At 42.8% G+C, this 22,235-nt stretch overlaps 2 protein-coding genes and 1 pseudogene across 10 annotated transcripts in view; 2 read left to right on the forward strand and 1 right to left on the reverse strand.

Annotated features, from left to right (window-relative positions):
* Positions 1-6,752, forward strand: part of LOC109372514 (UPF0568 protein C14orf166 pseudogene) — a 65,666-nt pseudogene extending 58,914 nt beyond the window's left edge.
* The window catches only part of PCED1B (PC-esterase domain containing 1B), a 146,070-nt gene extending 139,146 nt beyond the window's left edge, over positions 1-6,924 (reverse strand). For 5 of the 8 annotated variants that reach the window (XM_019625863.1, XM_019625866.1, XM_019625865.1 and 2 more), the window contains exon 1: positions 5,693-6,298. The gene's annotated coding sequence lies outside the window, so the exon portion shown is untranslated. The other 3 variants (XM_019625861.1, XM_019625860.1, XM_019625862.1) reach the window with 3 other exon arrangements.
* Positions 6,535-11,937, forward strand: AMIGO2 (adhesion molecule with Ig like domain 2). Of its 2 annotated transcripts, none has more exons than XM_019625856.1 (2): positions 6,535-6,909; positions 7,268-11,937. In XM_019625856.1, the coding sequence occupies exon 2, from the start codon at positions 7,331-7,333 to the stop codon at positions 8,894-8,896; it is 1,566 nt and encodes a 521-aa protein (XP_019481401.1). In that variant the 5' UTR covers positions 6,535-6,909; positions 7,268-7,330; the 3' UTR covers positions 8,897-11,937. The 2 variants fall into 2 exon arrangements, with proteins under 2 accessions (XP_019481401.1, XP_019481402.1); XM_019625857.1 differs by having other exon boundaries at positions 6,562-6,887.
* Positions 11,938-22,235: the final 10,298 nt, after the last annotated feature.

Genomic DNA, 22,235 nt, shown 5'->3' on the forward strand with positions numbered 1-22,235 from the left:
CAGCAATTAGTGTACCTCAAATCAAAGGAAATCAGAGCCACTTCCTGCCTGAGAAGCCAGCGGAGGGTTTTGCTCTCCGAAACTACAGTCGCTGAATATTAAGTAAGAATCACAATAAAGTAGAAACACTGATGCACATGACTTAGTCATGGGTAACTTAAAATGGTTATGAGTTCTCATTGTGCTTTTTCTTATCAAAAAAGCATTGTAGAAAAATAGAAAATGCAGATAAGAGAAAAAAATGAAAACCACTCTTATGACAGGTATATACTCTTTCAGATGATCTTCTATGCATACATATAATTCATACATACATATTTTTCTTTTATAAAAATTGGAACAGTGCCTTTTTATAACTTTTTGCTATGCCACCAGATATTTCTCTGCCACGTTATTTTAAATGACAATATAGCACGACACCAGATGGATGTACACTAATTTATCCACACACACATCCCTGTTGCATGTTGACGATGTACCATATTTTTTTTCTGTTAGAAATAAAGCAGCAATGAATGTGTGCTATCCCATCATAATCGAATGCTTAATAGATTAAAGCAATATCTCAACTACGGAGAAATTGCCCTAAGCTACTTTTCCTGAAGCAGCAACAGGACTGACACCAGTCATGGGAGAAGCAGGAGGATCTTGTGTCTGCCCAGTGAACTGATAAGTGACCCAGATGAGGAAATTAAACCCAGGCCTGCTCTAACTTGTTAGAACCTGTGTTCTAACAGTCTGTGTTCCTGGGGCCTGGGTAACAGCAGACACATTGCTATCAGAAAATTGGATTTATTTCTTGAAGTTGAAAGGCACTTAAATCATTAATTGTCATATCCTTTAGTGCTTCTTGGGGTTTATGGAGAGATTAAAGCATTTTTTCCCAAGACTAGAACTTAGATCTCCTCAGCTCATAAAACTGCTAGGTTTTTGTAATCACACAGGGATTTAATACTTGCATAATTGAAGACTGTGTACATGGGACTCTGGGCCTCAAGACTGGCAAGGATAGGGGGCAGATGTCCCACATTCTAAGCTCAAGTGTAGCTAAACCAATTATGCAAATCTTTCAAAGGGATGATCCCAACTGGTTCTACAAACTTTAGCCAAAAAATCCCAAACAAACCTTGAAAACATTATGCTAAGTGAAAGATGCCAGACATAAAGGCCACATATTGTATGATTTCATTTATATGAAATGTCCAGAATGGGCAAATCCATAGTGACACAAAATAGGTTAGTGGTGCCAGGGGCTGGGAGGAAGAGGGGAATGGGAGTTATTGCTTAATGGGTACAAGGTCTTCTTTTGGGGGTGATGAAATTATTCTGGAATTAGATAGTGGTGATGGTTGCACAATAATGTGAGTATATTAAAAATCACTGAATAGTATACTTTATTTACGTTTTATTTATTTTTAGCTGAGCCATCCTGCCACCTGTTGGCAGCTCAGCGGCAGCTCAGCTCAGGCTGGGCATCAAACCGCTGTTGCTCAGAGCTCACACGCTTGAGCGAGCTCTTAACCAACTGAGCCACTTGGCCAGCCCTGAATAGTATACTTTAAAATCATCAAATAGTGTATTTTATCTCAACTAAATGTTTTTCAACAAGAACCTATCCAGTCTCTGTCCATGAAGACAGGAGATAGAAAGATTAGATAGGTGAATGGGGGTTGCTTAAAGAACTGTCCCACTGTGGGAAGGCATGTGGGTCTTACTTGCACATCTCTCCCAGCCCCTGCATGTCTAGCCTAAGGTGCTTCCAGAGAATAGAGCCACAAGTTGCCATAGGCCTCCTGGGGTTCAGAGAGCACAGGGGTTAGGGCCCGTGTCTCCATATAGCGAGAAATATGGTTCTACCACAAATCTTGGGTAATTAAAAAAATCAGCTGGAGCGAGCCCAAAAAAGAACGGGCTGTTGCAGGAGCGGAGGGCACTTCCAGAGCTAGTGGGCAAAGGTATGGATTTCCCATGGGCCAAGGCTCCAATCATTATGAAAACCCTACCAAGAGGGCCACCTCCAGTGTGAGGACACTTCAAGAGAAAGCTCCTGTGTGCAGCCCTCAGGCTCCTGCAGAGCTAGCGTTCCCAGAGAGCACTGTCTCCGAACAACATTGATGTGCCCCCAGATTAAAAAAGAGGTACACATAATACAAACTGGTAACTACAATATGGCCTCAGGGATAGAAAAGACAGTCTGGGGAATATAATCAATAATGTTGTAAATATTTCTTAGGGGGCCAGTTGGACTCATGTCTTATTGGGGAGACCACTTCATAGTCGGTGTAGAGGTCTGACGACCGCACTGTATTTCTGAAGCTGATGTTGAGTAATATTGTATGTCAACTATAATTATATATACACATAGTCATGGGATGTGGAGTAGAGAGTAGGAATGGAGTCAATGGAATTGTAATAGATAAGCATGATATCGGGGGTGGGAGGGCAGTAGATGGGGGGAGGGAGGTTGTTACTTTGTTAGGGGTGTAAAGGATAACTATTGCGTTGTTCTGTACACCTGAAACTAACAATAAAATAAATAAACAAACAAATATGAGGTACACACAGGGCCGGTCGAGTGGCTCAGTTGGTTAAGAGCTCGCTCAAGAGTGCGAGCTCTGAGCAACAGCAATTCCCGGCCCGAGCTGAGCTGCCAACAGGTGGCTCAGCAAAAAAATAAAATAAAATAAAAAAATAAAAAAGAGGCAACATTAGATATCTGCTGGTGTCCCAACTGTACCTGATTACAGGGTGCATGCTATATGAGATATGGCATATGAAGGCCCTTCATAAGTTATAAAGCACCATTAAAGTGTTCATTATTGCTAAGAATGACTCCGAATCATCAAGCTAGTGCTCTAACAATTTCTTGTCTCATAGCTCTAATTTCTTAAGATTCTGATTGCAACCTGAGAAATTCTGGAAGTCACAGGGCCAGAAGAACCCCAGAGATTTCATCTACTCAGATCCTTGCTCCCACACAGGAGTTACTTCCAGACACAGCCAGACACCCCCATGACCACACCCACCTCAGCACCCTAGATTCAGAATCATGTCAAATGTCAATCCACTTTCTACAATCCGTTGGAATCATTGTTGAATGGTAAAAAATACCAATAGATTGTGTCATGTGGAAAAGGCCAGAGGAATAGCTATCTGCCCTATTTTAAACTCCTGAGAAGGCAACTCCGCCATCGGTCTTGGCAACCCATTCTAGGCTGGGACCGTCCTGTCACAAACATCTCTCTTCTGTTTAATCTAAATCCTTCAAGTGGAGCCTCAAGCTAAATTCATCTCATTCCATTTTCAAATAATTTGGAACACAATTACCATCTGGGTTATAGAATTATACAATGTCACAGGGTTATGTGAACATCAAATGAAATAATGCATGTAAAACATAGCTCAGTCTTTGGCACATCATAATGGCCCAATACATATTTACTGTTACCGTCATTACATGTACCAGTAATATAGGGAAGGGGCATCAGGACTATTTTTACAAAAAAAGAAACGGAGACTGGATTCCAGGCCTGCTACATGCCACCAGACGAAGAACTCGGCAGACATTAGTCACACAGAACAGACCATTCGAAGCCTATCAAGCAAAGAGATTCCATTGTAATGGCCATTCCTGTAATTAAACCTATCACAAACTAGCCACAGGCTGCCCCTTACAAAAGTTAAAGATAAACCTGCCCCTATTCTTTGTGTGCCTTTGCTGAAGTTAAAGATAAACTCACCAATGTTCTTTCCTCCGTTTCCCCTCATACCAAGAAATTTTCCATGGAAACGAGAAACACAGTAAACCTTGCCCCTACGGGCAGAGAGGGTCTCTCTTCCACCAGTGACTCTACCTGTGGGGTGGCCTTTTTTTACTGACTCTCTGCTAAATAAACTTACTTTCACTTTAAACGCTATATGGCTCACGTTTGCATTCTTTCCTAGGTGAAGCCAAGACCCTTCTTGGCCCAGGGCTTGAATCCCCATTTCGGGGGATTCGCCCTACCTGCATCACAGGATCACGGGGACTCTTTCAGTCACAAGTGACATAAACACAACTCAAAATCATTTAAGCCAAAAAGAGGGAAGGAGTGGAGAATGTTTTAAAAGGAAGTAAAATGTGCAGTGGCCTTCAGGCGCTACTGGATCTAGGACTCCATGTTCGCAGGGTTCCTCTTTCCCTATCATGCCCTCATCTTTCGCACAAATATTTCAAAGTGTATAGAGCAGGATGGTAACCTGCAGACCCAGGTGAGGTAAGCCTAGAATAGGTTCCCCATTTACCAGTTCATCAAAAATCTTGAATGCCAAGCAAGTGTCAAGCAGGGTTCTAGGAGCTAAGAAAAAAGCAGTGACTAAGACATCAAATTTCTGCCCTTGTGGAATTTACCTTCTAGTGGAAAGAGTGGACCAGGTAGAGAGAAAGGTGAAGGGACACCAGAAAGATTAAAAAGTTATCCTCCACAAAATAAAGTCACATCTTATTATTAAGGTCAACTCTTGGCTTTCTCTTTTCCAAGCTAAGTGAACCCACCCTCTTTCACAACTCCTTTCCCCTTGACAAATGACAGAATCCCCAAATCTGGTCTTCAAATAGAGAAATAAACTGGTCTGTGAATTTTGAGTGCATTTAGTTTATTTATGCTGTGTAATCTTTGCATAATGTTTCTATGATGTGACTGCAGCTATAATAATGTAACCTTGTTTCCATTTTTGAAAGTCACTTATTCTTTTTAGACTATTTTTGTATTAAACATAGGTCTTTTTTTCTGCTTCCATGGTTTCCTTTGAATAGGATGGTAGTTACTTAGTAAAATACTGAGAAAGCTAGTCATTTATTAGTCATTTAAAAAGTATTCCCGAGTAATTTTCATTCTATTTCTCCGTGTTAACCATTCTAACTGTAAAAACGAAGGCCCAGAGACCAAGCTGTTTTTGAGAACCCCAGGAAGTGTTGCCTAACTTTAGAAAAATCTCATCCTCTGCCTCTCCCCTGGGAGCTCCCAGTGAGGAATGCACAATACACAGAACTCTATTTCAATATGGCACTGGAGATCTGTGCAACCAAGTGAATCCACTCAAGGACATTGTAGGGACCAGTTCTCACTAAATTCAAGTTGCTCAAGCGAGTGTGTGTGTGTGTGTGTGTGTGTGTGTGTGTGTGTGTGTGGTGGCGGTGGTGATGGTGGGAGCTGGTTGTCATCGTTTTCATTCTTTTAAATCATATTACAAGGTATGCGCCCTGACCCCAATTGTTTTCTCAATTTGGTCCTCTTCTCAGTGTCTCCATTCCTTCTGCTTTGGTTAGTATCTCTTATCAGGGCAGTGATTTATTTCTTTTAATCTGGATAAAATGGACAAATGGGCCATTTGGCTCAGTCAAATCCCATCGTTAAAATTGATCCCGGAATTAAACAAAAAACGGATTTTTAATCTAAAAGCTCATCAGCCCTATGCCCTCCATCTCACATATTTGTTCACCTTAGCTTTTTTTTTTTTTTTTTTGGTTTACCTGGGCTTGCACTTTTCCTTGCCTGCTGGGCCAAAGCACGCTTGAGTCCGGCGCCCCGGTAGCACTCCCAGTTCCCCCACTGCCCCCCAGTACAGGAACGGATGAAGAATCTCCGCGCAGACACTCCTGGGACCGGTCCCTGTCCAGAGCAAGCCGGATATGTTTTTAAAGCTCAATAACCTTATCTTTGCACTCCAGCCGGAAGGTCCACTCCAAGCCCTTTTTCCTGTGCTCCTCCTCCGCGAATTGGGAACCATCCCTGATGCCGCCTTCTGAGTTAGGAAAGGGATAGAACTTTCCCAGGGAGGTTCGGAGTGTCCTCGCCGCGCCTTCCTGGTTCCTCAACCAGGGAACCCTGTTGCATTACAGGGAACAGACTCAATCACCCCGCCCCCCCACCACCACATGTGGGCGGAGACGGAAGGCTGCTTCTGTTTATTTTGTAAACCTTTGAAATCAACTGCACTTAGTGCCCTGGAAGCCCGCTTGGCCCTCGCCCAAAGAAAGCTGTAAGAGGTCGGGGAGCACAACGGCCCTTCGCGGCCCGACTAAGTGGGGTCTTCAAGGATGCCACCTCTCCCTCCCGGGCGGGCATGCCCCCTTTAACCTCCCAACAGCCCACCACCACCCGATTCTGGACTGGACAAACGGACGCAGGCGGCCAGAGTGGGTGAGCGCCTCTCACCCGCGGGACGCCAGCCCGGCCTAGGGTGCGGACCCCTGTGCCGCCCGCGCGCCCGCCCCTTCCAGGTCCGCGGAGAGCGGGAGGAGGAAGGCGGCCGGCGGCGGCACACCGCGGGGTGGGCGCCGGCCGCTGCTCCGATTGGCTGCGCCGCCGCCCCCTTCCCGCGCCGCGTGCCCCACGCCACGCGCCCAGCCAGCTCCTGTCCTCAGCCTCGGAGCTGGTTCCCGCAGGAGGGAGGACGCGCAGGGGCGGGACCCATCTCCCCGCCCCCCCACCCGACCCCGACCGCGAGGGGATAAAACCCAGGCGAAGGCGCAAGAGAACCGGGGCCACCTCCGGAGCGCGGAGAGGCGGGGCCGGGTCCCTCCGGCTGCCCGCGCCCCCGCCCCTCGGACCCGGCTCCGGGAGCCGGGCTCCCCGCGCGCGGGCACACGACGGCCGGAGCGCCGAGGCAGTACCTTCAGCCGAGCGATGAAGAGAGCCCGGGAGAATCCACCGGAGCCGGCGGAGACGTTTTGTGCGCCCGGGGTTGCTGCTGCCGCCGCGGCTGCTTAAAACTCCCAAAGTTGAGAGCCAGCGAGAGGCTGCCGCCCGCCGGGAACAAGAGGGAAAGGAACTCGGAAGATGCAAGAGTGACAGACAGACACACAGACCTTCAGAAGACACCACCGTCGGCAACCTATCCCCAGAGTCCGTAAGGCTTCTCAGCTCTGTGAGTTGTGTACTGGACGGGTGGCTTGCTAAGTATTTCCGTTTAATTGTTTATAGCATTGGATTGCGTCTATTGGAGAGAGTAATAAAAAAACAAAGCAGGATGCACCTTAGAAAAATATTGAGCTTCTGACGTTGAGACGGTTGTATTGATAGGTTGTGGCTGTAAATGTCTGTAAGCAGGAGTCACCCAGGAAAAAATTGCAGTTAACAGTAAAAAGACAATGTAGGCTCCCCAGTATGAAATGAAACCTCCATTTTCAAAGTTACTGGAAAGAAAGCAAGGTGGCAGTATGAGGGGTTAACTGGTGGTAGTAAACTTTTTTGTTTTTTAACCCTCTTTAAATATTGTTTACCAGGTTCACTGGTAGGTGGCTGAGCTGGTGGCAGAGGCACCTGGGAGAGTCTTAGAGGAGACCATAATGTCTTTGCGTTTACACACACTGCCCACCCTGCCTGGAGTTGTCAGACCTGGCTGCAAGGAACTGCTGTGTTTGTTGGTGATCACCGTGACTGTGAGCCCTGGCGTCTCCGGAGTGTGCCCCACTGCTTGCATCTGTGCCACTGATATTGTGAGCTGCACCAACAAAAACCTGTCCAAGGTGCCTGGGAACCTTTTCAGACTGATTAAGAGACTGGATCTGAGTTATAACAGAATTGGGCTTCTGGATTCTGAGTGGATTCCAGCAACATTGGGAAAGCTGAACACCCTCATTATTCGTCATAACAACATCAACAGCATCTCCATGGGCAGTTTTTCCACAACTCCAAATTTGAAGTGTCTTGATTTATCATCCAATAAGCTGAAGACTGTGAAAAGTGCAGTTTTCCAAGAGTTGAAGGTCCTGGAAGTGCTCCTGCTTTACAACAATCACATTTCCTATCTCGATCCTTCAGCATTTGGAGGGCTTTCCCAATTGCAAAAACTCTACTTAAGTGGAAACTTTCTCATGCAGTTTCCCATGGATTTGTATGTTGGAAGGTTCAAACTGGCAGAACTGACTTTTCTAGACGTTTCTTATAACCGGATCCCCGTCCTGCCAATGCACCACTTAAATTCAGTGCCAGGAAAGCAGCTGAGAGGCGTCTACCTTCATGGAAACCCATTTATCTGCGACTGTTCCCTTTACTCGTTGCTGACCTTCTGGTATCGTAGGCACTTTAGCTCAGTGATGGATTTTAAGAATGATTATACCTGTCGCCTGTGGTCTGACTCTAGGCACTCCTATCAGGTGCTTCTGCTCGAGGATAGCTTTATGAATTGCTCTGACAGTATCATCAATGGCTCCTTCCATGCACTTGGCTTTATTCATGAGGCTCAAGTTGGGGAAAGGTTGATTGTTCACTGTGACAGCAAGACTGGCAGTTCAAATACTGATTTCATGTGGGTTGGTCCAGATAACAGACGGCTGGTGCCAGACGAAGAGGTGGAAAACTTTCACGTGTTTCACAATGGAAGCCTGGTTATAGAAAACCCTCGTTTTGAGGACGCTGGAGTGTATTCCTGTATCGCAATGAATAGGCGCCGCCTGTTAAATGAAACTGTGGATGTCACAATAAACGTGAGCAATTTCACCGTAAACAGATCCCACGCCCATGAGGCATTTAACACAGCTTTTACCACTCTTGCAGCCTGTGTGGCCAGTATCATTTTGGTACTTTTGTACCTCTATCTGACCCCGTGTCCATGCAGGTGTAAAGCCAAAAGACAAAAAAATATGCTAAACCAAAGCAGTGCCCATTCGTCTATTCTCAATCCCTGTCCAGCTAATGACGCCCCTGCTGATGAACGGAAGGCAGGTGCTGGTAAAAGAGTGGTGTTTTTAGAACCCCTGAAGGATACTGCAGCAGGGCAGAATGGGAAAGTCAGGCTCTTTCCCAGTGAAACGGTTATAGCTGAGGGCATCTTAAAGTCCACAAGGGTAAAATCTGACTCAGATTCAGTCAATTCCGTGTTTTCAGACACACCCTTTGTGGCACCTTCTTAATGTTGTGCCTGCCTTTGTGTGTGGTCTGCAAAACAAACAATAGGACAGAAATTGTTTCTGGCTTTTGAAATATAACCAAATGGTCTCTTTAAATGGTTCGTAGGAAACAGTCAAGCACTTTGGTTCCTCAGTGGGCCGGAGAAGGATGGGGTTGTTTTCCCAAGTTAAAGTTCTAGATCACAACATCTTAGCCTTTAGCACTACTGATCATTTCAAAGCTGGTGAGTTGACTGACATTGTCCTTTTATTCTTCAGGATTCTTGAAAGAAAAAATAAATTTCGTGTATTAGTGTTCTTTAAAAAGAGACGTTGCTAACGTATTAGAACCAAAGTTGAGTTATTTTCAAGAAAAGCATTGGTGTCGTATTTCACTTGGAAAGAACCAAGCAGTAGTTATTTATAAAGCACAAAGTAAAGTTAGATTTGGGACTAATTCAGTTAAATTCATCATTTCAGACCATAGTAAACAGATTTCCCTGATAAAACTTACTGGGTAATGCCGCGTCCCATATTATGTTAGATAAATAGTGCAGTAAAGGTACATTTGTTTAACTGTCTTCTTCCCATTCTGTAAATTTCCTATCCTTGTACAAAAGATCTTATTGAAAGTTTAAAGCCATCATGATTTGTTGCCATAAATATGTAGGTGTCAGTATCAAAATGTCTGAGTAACTCCTTAAACCCTTGTTCTAGTAGACTAATATCTGTTCATATGCTTTTATGTAAGTAAATTTTAAATTATGTGAACTATTAAATCCTACTATATTGTGCTTTGGATATTTGAATTAATGTAAGTATATGTATTCTGTGACTTGATGTTCTATTTTATTTGGCTATTTAAAAACATAAATCTAAGATGTTTTATGTGATCACATTGTTCTACTTTGTGTAAAGCACCCACTGTAGCAAATATCTCTCCAGAGTTCTTGGAGTTACAGTACAGAGTTTATTTTTTTAAGGGCAAAAATGGTTCTAAAGTGTTCTACACCAATTTATACCTCCTATATCACATTTTACTCTGATACCATTCTGCACTTCAACCAGGTTTGGAAGACATGTGAGTTCCAATTTTGTAATGTGAGAACCCAGGAGACCACCTTCTTACCCCCCATATCTGCTGTGAGGTAATTGAGTACCCACTGTGGACCTAGGTTTCCTCAGCTATAAAATGAAAGTTTCAGACTAAGCAATGTTTAAGGTTCCTTCCCACACTGAATGTGATGTTCCCTGTTGGTCTTAGCTCCATCACAGACTTGCAGTGGCTCTCTCAAACTGCACCTCATACTGGTGGAATATAGGAATGGGATTAAGATAGACTAGCATAGCTCTGCAGAGCTGGAAGGGACGTTTTGGGTCATCAAGCCCACCTCCTATCCTTTCTCAGGTACAGTTTGAATGAAGCCCAGAGATGGGTGTGGATTGTCTAAGGCCACACAGTGAATTAGTGACTGGCATAGAAGCAGAGCTCGGGTTCAAGATTCTTCCTGGCGAAGATAAGGGAGTCAAAGAATGGTTATTTTTAACAGTGGGCATGGAGAAGGAGCCAAAGAATGAGACAAAAGAATGTTCAGGAAATGTTCAAGGAGAATCACTGGGTAAGGGAGAATTTTAAAAGATGGAAGTGGGCAACAGTGACCAACGCTGCAGAGAAGTAGATGAAGAGGGAAGACTGACTTTGGCAGTGGTGGTTTGGGGGAAACTTTGGACACTTGGTAACAGCTCAGTGAGTGTCAAGCCTAAATCCCAGTGGCAGACGCTGGTCAGCAGGGGGTTAAGGAGTGAGTGAGTGGCCAGCCAGGATGTGTGCCTTAGGGAATAAGAAACAGAGCCTTTGCTCAGGGTTGAAAATTCCTTACTGCATGGTATTTAAAAACGACTGCCTCTGCCTTTTAAACAGACCTATCCCATTAGGCGAGATCCTTCAGCCTCAAAGATGTTACAGGTCAACATTTTATTCCAGTTACTTCCATTTACGTAATTAGGAAGAATTCTGCGATTTGTATGACCTTTGAAATCATCCCTCCTTCTCCCTTCAGGAAGAAGTTTCTGAATTTCCTCTAGGAAGTTTCTTAGAGAAATTCAGATTCGGAGATACTGTGATTTGTTCAGCTTCACACAGCTGGTCTGGACACAAGGGAAAACTCTTAAACCACTGCCGCTCTCCAGCGATGGGAAGGGCTGTGTTCAGGGTCCATGATGAACCCTGACTTGGGGAGCGCAAAGAGCAGGGCCCATACGCTGGCAGGGAAGTTGCAGAGAGCATCTCTGAAACGCGTCTTTTGTGAACGGGATCTCTCAAGTCCTTCAGCCCTCAAACCCTTGATCCCAGGAAATGTGTGTTGCAGTCGGCAGGGGAACATGGACAATGCCAGGAGTGGGGAATCTGTAGAGCCTTATCTTGGCTGGTCCTTAGCGTGCCTTGGGTAAAGGACAAGCTGAGCTGAGATCAAAACTAAGATACTTAGAGCTAAAACAAAAGAAAACCAAAAAAAAAAAAAGAATCCTGAATACTGAAAAGCAAAGCTGCTTTTTGAACAAAAGTAAGAAGGCATAGTGATGAAAAAGCATGTGGAATTTTAAGTTTTTAGGTGTATCTTTTTTTTTTTTGGTAGCCTGATCAGATGTATTTTAAATATAGGAACAGAACTAATTTGTACTTTATAAATTTGCCCCACTCAAAACTTTTATATAATTTTCCTTCCAACTAATAAACTGGATTTATGTAACTGGGTTATTCTTTTAAACTACTTAGTATTTATTATTTCACAGTTATGAGAGAAGTGGATACTCTGGAGAAACCACACAAAGATCATAGACATAAAATTTTTCTGGGCTTAGACTATTTTTTCACTGTAATCAAAATATACTAGTTTATGATAATATACTCTATAATTAATCATGAGTTAAATTTCTTAAATATACTTGTAAGATTTATAATCCGAAAGAATGGCCTAAAGCATTTGCTTACTTATAGTTAACTTCTGCATTAACCCTCATTATTTGGCCTGGAGTGATTTAAATATATTTATTTTTAGCTTAAATTGTGTGGTTTATTTGCCAAGGGAAAAAATAGTTTTTTCATTTTTCTAAATAAACATTTTTCTAAGATGTTAATCAAGGGACATAGGTGCAACTTATGGGGGTGGAAACATAAGAGAGGCAAGAAGACACTGTCAGTCCAACTTCTAAAAACATATTAGATTTGGATCATCCTGCTAAGTACTGTTAAAACAAGATACAGTATAAATATCACCCAACATTGTGGCTTTTCCACTGCCATAACTGCAATTTGATTACCATCACCTTTTAATGTCATCTAGTTTACCTAGTGATCTCGTAACAGTTCAACAAGGAAAAGTTAGATAAGCAAGGGTTTCTAGCAGTTGTTATCTACACACTTCCTAACCAGAGGTCTGGTTCAGGCATAAGGCCTGCCCATCACATTTTAAAAAAATTTTAGGCCGGCCAAGTGGCTCAGTTGGTTAAGAGTGCGAACTCTGAGCAACAGGGTCATCAGTTCGATTCCCACATGGGCCAGTGAGCTGTGCCTGAGCTGAGCTGCCACTGAGCTGCCAACAGATGGCAGGATGGCTCAACTGGTGAGAGCATATGCTCTTAACAATAAGGTTGCCAGTTTGACTCCTGCATGGGATGGTGGGCTACACCCATCTGCAACTAAGATTGAACATGGCTCCTTGAGTTGAGCAGCAGTGAGCTGCCGTCCGGCACTCTCCACAACTAAAATTGAAAGACAACTTGGCTGTTCTCCTTCGCTGTTCCCCTTCCCCAATTCCCCAATAAAATCTTTGTGGAAAAAAAAAAGTTTTTATACTTAATTTTGATTCTGCCCATTTTGATGAAATACATCCTAAAATGAGGCCATACCACATTTTTAAAATACATAATTATTACTTGCTACTGGAAAAATGAATGCGTTTGATTCTCTGACACTAAATGAACTCTGAACTGTTGGCTGTAAGTTATGATTTATAATTTTCTAAATTAAGATATATGGAATAATTACTTTGAGATGACTAAATCTCTGATTCTTTCATTCTTTAAACTATTTTTGGTTTGAAAGTAGCTACAATAGTTTTGGAGTTTTCAAATTTGATTAGATCATAGTAAAGTGAGGGCATATTCCAAGGATGTTTGAGTGTAGATTTTATCTATTGAGAATCAAGCTCCTTTGTTTTTTCAATATATGAGAATAATATTTTTTAAAGAGAGCCCTAAGATTCTTTTTTTTTTTTTTTAGATTTTTATTGGGGAATTGGGGGGATGGGAACAGTGCTGGGGAATCGGGGGAAGGGGACCAGACAAGCCGCCGTCGTTTCTGTTCTTCAGTCTAGCTGTGGAGGACGTCGCTTCACTGGTGCAAGTTGGCACTATCATTGCGCTCTTCCCGGGCGAGGCAGATCAGTCGCCGGCCTCTGGACGGCCGCTCACTGCGGCTCCTGGCCGCTCACGCTGGCTGCTGGCCGCTCACGCTGGCTGCTGGCTACACACGGCAGCCCACGGCAACCCACTGCCACAGGGGCTGCAGCCCCCGCCGTCGCCAGCGACTCACGGCTGCCCAGCTCCAGGCCGAGCCGCCATTCAGCATCCCAGCTGCAGAGGGCAGCTTCACTGGCCCTCACATGTGGGATCCGAACCGGGGCCCTCCGGCGTCCCAAGCCAGTTTCCAACCATCGCGCCACTCGGCCGGCCCCCTAAGATTCTTCATGGTTCTCTCATCCCTCTCTGCCCAAGACCCAGCCATCAAAGCCATAATTTTTATTTTTTACAACATAAAAGTTAGTGTAGAAAGGTGATGACGAGTTTGCCCCTGCAAATATTATAGGATAGCAATATGTAAAAAGTAGAACTAAAAACTCATAATAACCTCCTGAATAATTGAGAAGATTGCTTATGGGAGGGACCGTTGTTGCTTGTGGGTGGATTCCAGGGTGGTGGGGGGAGTATTTACAGTGAGGAGCAGAGTCAACAGAGTATGGAAAAACAGACCCTTTGCAAATTGTAAAATTATATATATATATATATATATATATATATATACACACACACATACATACATATATGGCACTTATGCTGCTTTTATTAAGTACCTACCAAGTGCCATGCACACTGTCAGAGGTGGTGTTTATTTATTATCATATCACAGCAGCCCTGAAAGATGAGAATTATTACCCCCTGTTACAGATAGGAAAAAGAAGCTCAAAAGGGGTAAATAATTTTCCCAGGTGACTCGACTAATAAGCCATTTTTAATCCTGATACTCATTTAAAAAATCTCTCTGCAAAGTATTCTTATAAGTGTTCTCTCGATAGAATGACTTTGTAAAGCATGGGTCATAAATAAACTTTCTCTGGATGTCAGAGTGTGAATGAATTAATGCTCATAGCAAGTCTGGGAGAAAAGGAATGGAAGGTCAGGGGATCGTAAGTCATTCAAGCATAATAAAGGGGAAAGGATTTTTATTTTCCTCTGTAAAACACAATGTGTCACAAGTAGCAAAATTGGAAATCTCCCTGAGAAGATCAACGTTTAACAGTCAAGGCCTCCTCGTCTACTGGCTCTTAGTCTGGTTGCCTTTCACCCATGAACTTGCACAGTATGAAAGACAAATACCTGCTTTATCATTATAAGCTACATATTTGAGATATTTAAATGAATAAATGATTAAATTCAATATTTTTTAAAATTACAAATGACCTATATTTATAGGGTGAATAGTTGTATTGGAGGGGTCATCTAAGAATTTGTTTTACATTTGTAAAAGAGTAGTAGGGACAATTCAGACCCCATGAGGTATTTTTCCAACTAATTTTAAAATTAGATTTCTCAAAATAATTTTAGAATTATTTCACAAGGTAGCCTCACTAGCTTATCTAATTTCTCTATTAGCTAATATGTCAGCAAAGTATCAAATAGCATATTCCTGGGGAATTCTGTAGGGTCTATAGGATCTTAGTGTCATAGAGTCAGGCATCACAGGATCAAGGGTCAAACCCTTGGTAATGAATAGCCAGTGGTAACTAAGAGAAGATTGTTGAGCTTTGCTGAGATACTGTGGAGGCCATAAATGATGCACAATAACTACCCTTTCCCCTTAAGGGAGATTATAGCACAACTGAGAGATGACAAACCTGAAACAATTCAAGAGTAAGAGTTGATTTGTCTACTAGTTACTACACAGGCAAACAGGAAGAAAAGAAAGAAAACTGGCATAGGCCTTGCTTTAACCAACTGGGCAAATGGCACAGGCTTGAACACTAGCTAGCCATCCCATACATAACCCTGAATACTGCGTTAGCTGGGATCTTTACCTTCAGAAAGCCGATATCGTAGGGAGGTGGTGCAAGCTAGTTAACAGTGTTCTGGGATTCTATTTAAACTTCTGCTGATGATCTGTTGCCCTTTATGATCAAATCTAGAGGAGACAGCGACCTTAAAACTTCACACTGACCCTCTATTTACACTCACAGCCACAAAACTCACCTCCACCACAGTTAGGATGAAGCCTTGTGAATGTACCCTAGCCATGTCATCAGGAATGAGCATAATAATTTTTATATGTAAGCTCTGGGCTTTATGTATTTTTTTCTCATTCCTATGAGGAAGTTACTATTTTTACATCCATTTTACAGATGAGAGAGCTGGGGCTTAGGGATGTTAAGTGATTTGCCCACAGAACATGTAATCAGGGTTGGAATCCAGTTCTGTCTGGAGACATCAGAACCGGGTCTCTTACTGTCTATACTACAATACAATTATAATACTTTTCAGCTCCATAAGAGGACTTGGCTAATCATGGCCCCTTTGTCCTCCTGCCTCCTTTGTCTGGCTCCAGGCTACCTTTCCTTCAGTGGTCTGGCCCTGCTTTCAAGATTCCACTTTGTAGACTTGTCCTGTAGCAATTGCCCCCTAACGCTGGCAGCTCACTGCTTTGGCCCTGAACAGGGCAGGCTTTTGTTCTGCCTCTCTTTACAGTCTCTATCTTCGTGACCAACTCCTCAGCTATGAGAGAATATGTCTTCTGTCTGTATACCCAGCACTGAGCATATAGTTGGTATTTGTATGCCTTACCTTTTCAATTATATTCATTCATTTTTTTCAACGCATAGTCCTGAATGCCTAATATATACCAGTCCCTGAGCTTGGTCCGGAGACCGAAGAGGATCAAACTACTTCCAGGCTTTGAAGAGAGACCGAGTTTTATCAAGAGGCAAGTGTGCTGATCTAGCAATGCTCAAAGACAGCAAGGTCGGGGAAAGATTCCTAGAAGAGCAAATGCCTGAGTAGAGGCTTCAAGGAGGTGTCTATGTTTAGAGAAGTCTCATTTGGTTTTCACAGTGAGACAGGCAGACACAGTGGAAGGTAAGACAGCGAATGTACCCTGGTTCCATGGGGATTAAACTAAAGGGGCTATAGGAAACAAGGGCACCCGGGTCTGTGGCACTGCCTTATAATGGGATCCTTTGGTAGCTTGAGCGCTGTGGATGGGGTCCAGTGTGAACCTCCCTCATTTCACATTCTACTCTGCACTGAAAATGTAGCTGTAATGTAGTCCTATTCCATAGCTGTTCAAGGAGGAAATATATTAAATTGGCTCATGCAAATGCCTATAGCATATTTTATAGGCTAAAAAGAGTTAGAAATATTAGCTTCTCTTGTGTAACAATGTGGGTTTAATCCCGTAATGATGAAATAATCCTACTTAATTCAGTTATCACTCTGCACACCAAGAAATGTCTTAGAGCTAATGTTTAGCCAAACCTCACTGTAATTAAATTTGCATTGCTAGCCTAGGTATTGATTTGACTAAGCTGGTTTTATAAGAGTGAATGATTTGGCTGGGAAGAGATAGAAAGATGTGATTTTTTTCAAGGGGAAAAAACAAACACATTAGACTGACCTGCAGAATTAAATTATAATAGTTCAGGCTGCTTATGGAGCATTTGTATGCATTTTTTTCCCCAACTCTGCTTGGTTAAAAACTTCTCCACAGCATTCATGCTTGAATCTTTCAAGCAAGAAAGTGAATCTTTATTCAAGTCTAAACTTATAGAGCTATTGCAGGTTTTTTTTTTCAAATCTATTTTTTAAAACATATATCCCTTTTCCCAAAGAAAAGCATCTTGCCTGAGGTAGAAACATAACGAAAGGCCTGTGATATGAAAGCCTAAGAGAAGTTGTTTATTTATTTATTCTCAGTTTTTAAATATTCTTTCTTAATTACAACCTTAGGGAAGCCTTCAGCTCTCAATCTGACCTACTTCAAATCAGTGGAGAACATACCAAGTGTTTCCCCTAAGCAACCATTTATAACTTTGGCATTTCCCTAAAACCCAGAGGAAATGTAGTTGTTTGATCATGGACCCAGTTCGTCAGGAACTATTTGTGTTAATAAATCGTATTCATATAAGGATTCCATTGAAAAATCATTCATTATAATGTAAAATATGTACTAAGGACCTTAAGAAGAACCTTAATTAGCTATATAGTATGTAATGATTTGAATAACAGATGTTAAATACATATTTTTTTCTTATTTAATTGGTCAGCATTAAGCATCTTAGGACTTTGACAGGGTTTTTAAAAATGAAATCATATGCATCCCGATACAGGGGCTGAGAACTAACCCAGAACTAACCTAGAACTAAAGAACTAATCCAAGCCTTTCTCTTTAGGGATTTTTTTCTGCTTGTAATGATGAGGTGGCTGACTAACTCCCCTGCTATTTGCCACTTAGAGTATGCTGTAGCTCCATTTGTTTTAAGTGCCACGTGCTTGGAGAGATGGGAGAGTCATCTACCAGTGGCAAACATCCCATACATCTCTTGAATTTAAGGGCAGTTGCCAGGAATCCAGCCAGGCAATGAAACTCTTCCCATGGGGTCTAAAGATTTAGAGGACATGGAAGCAGAGGCATTTATGGGAAATTTTTCCTGCCTACATCTTCCTCTCCTCTACTTATTTCTGGAAAATGTTTGGAACATATGTTTACTACTTGCTATCAAGCCACCTTACAGATATTCAGCAATGGAAACTCGCCCTCCAGCCCACACACTCTCTTAAGGGTATTATTGACCCCTGGAAAGTGCCAGGCGCTGATCACTTTACTATCTATGGGCATTTCCACGCAATGTGCTAGTATTTGACCTAGAAATGCCTTCTGGCTTTTTGGATAAACGTGGTTCTTCCCATGGTCTTTCTTATCTTGGTCAAATGGCAATTCTATTCTTTTATTTGTTCAGGCCCAAAACCTTGGTGTCATACCTTATATCTGATCTGTGGGAAAATTCCTTTAGTTCTACCTTCAAAATACACCCAGTGTCTGACCACTTCTCACCACCAGCACCTCATCCCCATCCAAGTCACCAGCACCCCTCACTGGATTATTACAGTGGTCTCTATGGCCTCCATGCTCCCACCCTGACCCTCCTAGTGTCTGTTCTTAAAACTGCAGCCACCATGACCCTATTTGTAAGTCAGCTCATGTCCTTGCTCTGCTCAGAACTTTCAGACGCAGTGTTTCTCAACCCCTGGCTACTTTCCGGAAGGAAACACACGTGGAGATTTCAAAAACATTCCCAAGTCCACCTTCTCTATCCGACTTTCAGTTTTATTTTTCATCACCATCTAATATCCTGTATATTTTACTTACTATGGAAGTTGCACGAGGGCAAGAATGTTTATCAGTTTTGTTTGGTGGTGTATTTCCAGGGCTGAGAACAGAGCCTGGCCCAGCAAATATTTATCCAGTGAATGAAACATGCTCAGGATGGAGCTGGCAGCCTTGCCCACTGCAGCAAGTTCTAATGTGAGGACAGGCCACAACAGGTACATACTACTGACAATACAATTGGTTTCCATGGGGCACATTCTCTGCGTTGTCCCACAGTTTATGATGCTGTTCTTCACCTCTCCAAAAGAGTGCAAGAATGGTTTGGCCATATTCAGTGATGAATAAACTGTCCAAATACACCTAAGTGCCCATTTCTCATATGTTTCCCACTTGTTTTTAAGGAGTCCTGTTTGGTATTTATGAAAAGATGTCACAGATACCAAGACTTGAGAAGCAGGAAGCCTCTCTGTCTCCTCTCAACACCTGCTAACAAGATAATGCCAATTAGCATGTGTCAAGGCCCTGAAAGGAATCAGACTGAACTTTAAAGGGATCAGGCAGTAGGCTTGACACAAATTTAATAAGCTGTTTCCTACCTTTGGAGCAGGTGTTTTTGGAATCCAGTTCTGTCAAGAGGAGCTCTGACTGCCTTATGGACAAACAGCAGAGATGCTGCGTTTACTCAGTGATATCCGAGTGCAGTCAAAGACGACCTCTGTGGAGGTCGTGTGGTCTGACAGGCCAATTAGTTGTTCTTGTCAATACATGGAAACTTCTAGCTACTTCCATGGCAACGTATTTGCTGAATTAGTTCCTGGTATGAGGAGAAAATTACGTTACCACAGTGAGAACCAGGCAAAAGGAAAAATCTGAAGGGGCTAAGATACATAACATAAGGGCTGGCCACTCAGAGGATCCGCCTCCTCCAGGGGAGGGTCAAGTATGTGATAGTGGGTGTGAAGTGCTTTGTGAGCTGTGAAATGCAAGATGATAATGGTTTTCAAAAATGGCAACTAGGCCAGCTTCAGTGGTTCATGGGTGGGTCACGCCCACTGAGCTTTCCTCTTACCTCCATCAATGTTTTCTGGAACAGCTATTGTTCCTCTCCTCCACCTGGACCCCTTTTCCCTTTTTTTTTTTAAAAAAAAGATTTTATTGAGGAATTGGGGGAGGGGAACAGCGTTGGGGAATTGGGGGAAGGGGAACAGACAAGTTGCTGTCCTTTTGTTCTTCAGTCTAGTTGTGGAGGATGTCGCTTCACTGGCCCATGTTGGTATTATCATTGTGCTCTTCCCGGGTGAGGCAGTCGCTCACCAGCCATTGGACGGCCACTCACGGTGGCTCACGGCAGCCCCACTGCAGCCTACGCTGTTGCCAGCTGCTCACAGCAGCCCAGCTCCAGGTTGAGGTGTTGTTCATCATCTTAGCTGTAGAGGGTGCAGTGTCACTGGCCCTCATGTGGGATCCGAACCGGGGCCCTGCTGCTCAGAGCTGGTGTCCCAAGCCAACTCCTAACCAACGTGCCACTCGGCCGACTCCCCTTTCCTTTTTTCACTGAGAGTTCATGCATTACTAAACCCAAGAGAACAGGGTCAACACACTGTTTTCAGTAGTTGCTATATTACGCTCTATATTGTTAACTCTTTTTCAGGTCTTTGCCATTATTACCTCATGAACCTAATTAATGGCTATTAGCAATAACATTGATGAATAAGAAGTTACAATAAAAAATGAATAGCTAACATTTTTTGAGTACTTACGATGTGCCAATCACTGTTTTAAGGGCTCTCCATGTGCTAATCCTCGTGACTGCCTCTGAGTCAGGTTCTCTGTGAAAGCCACTTGACCTACAAGCAAAATTAAGTACAGAGGGATTTAGAAACTTGCCCATGGTTACCCAGCTGGTCAGTGGCAGAGCCAGCATTCATGCACATTGTTTCATTTAGTTGAGGCAAAACCACACTGAGATAATTACTGTTGCTCCACTCTCTCTACATAGGAGAAAACTGAAAGAAATTAATAACTCACCCAAGGCCATGTGGCTATTAAGTAGGATGTTCAGATCAGAACCCAAGTTTGTCTGCTTTCAAAGCCCTTGGCTATGCTTAATTGGCTTCTTGGGTAAAGCCCACATTTTTTTGATTCATTATTAATATTCCAAATTCCATGTAATGGTATTACCATTACTTGTGCTGGAAGTGGGCATCCAGATATCACTAGGTATTAGAAAATTATCCTATAATTTTTTGCTTCATTAAAAAAAATAGCCAATCATCAAAATCTGAGCAACAGCACATTACAGTTACAAAGAGTGACTGCTGTGGGACCTGGTGATGATGGTCTGTGTGCTTGGCACAGTGCCAGGGCGTGGCTTGCATACCATAGAGAGGTATGCCATCCTTGTGGGGTAGGCACCCATACATCTACGTTCAGATGGGAAAAAAATGCCTGAGATTACATAACATAGCCAGTAGGTAGCGCAGGTGGGCTGTGATCTCATGTCCTTGATCCAAAGCCTGTGCTTGGCAGATCTTCCTCCCTCTCCCAGAGGTCAATCACAAAGGCCACATGCTGCCGGGTACCTAGAGAATTCAGCCACACCATTTCCCCCGCTTGTAATAGAAAAATTAAGAATGCTGTCATCGCATTGGGGAACTTTTGACTATGAGCTCAAGGGTCAAATCCCTACCTGAGCTTGTCTGAATCAATCTACCACAGACAACAGCCTGGCTCTCTGGTTCTGACCAGCCATTTATTTCAGGAAAAGACACTACTATTAGCCACGAGGAAGGCCCTTTAAGACTGAAGATATTCATCATACACCTAACATTTCTGTTGGAAAACCAGTGTTGAGAGCATAGCCTATACATGCCAGGTCTAGCAGCACCTTGATACCTGTGCCAAAAAGTAGACACTGAAAGTATTTGGCCCACATGCTCGTCATTCTGCTGACAGATGTATTAAGATGATTTATTCATCTTTTGAAATGTTCACATTCAACTCACTTCCTGGCAACTTTCAGAAAGTATTTACAGACAGCTGGATAGAATTAACTGAATGTGTCCAATAAAGATATTTCTGAAAATAGGAGTGGCATTACTGTTTTGACAGCAATTATGGAATTGGTGTTCATTCATATTATTCATGTTTATAGTGTAACGTTCCATTTTGTTCTCATGGAAAAAAAAAACCCCACTGAATCTGCCACCATTTGCCACCAATTATTAAGTCAGTACTTTTAAATTTTTTCTTTTCTCGTATCTCTTTTTTTCTTCCTTCCCTTTTTCTTGCTCTCCCTCACTGTCTTTCTTTGTCTCAATTTTTTCTTTTTTTAAAAAATTAAATCACTACCTGTTTTATAATAATTTTAGTTCTAGTTGAGAAAAGCTTTAGTACTACTCTTCTAATATATTCTTTAGAATCTCATAGTTTGGAGTCTGCTAATGTATGCCATTTATAATCCAAAAACACATGTTTTATCATTGGGCTTAATTTCTAACACTAAATTTAAATCATTGCTATCACCCATCTTTCTTAAGTGGTATGTAACCAGTAGAGATTACCTTCCTGTGTTACTACTGAGGCTGCCGCCATTTCAGTAAATGTCATTCGAAGGGAGTGGAGGAGGAAGATAATCACATTTAATTCCCCCGACCTTTATTTTACCTAACCTTAAATGTTCCTCTAGGTGTCATATAATATCCCATA

Source organism: Hipposideros armiger, unplaced genomic scaffold (genome assembly GCF_001890085.2).
Source record: "Hipposideros armiger isolate ML-2016 unplaced genomic scaffold, ASM189008v1 scaffold_640, whole genome shotgun sequence".
NCBI classification, from domain to species: Eukaryota; Metazoa; Chordata; class Mammalia; order Chiroptera; family Hipposideridae; genus Hipposideros; species Hipposideros armiger.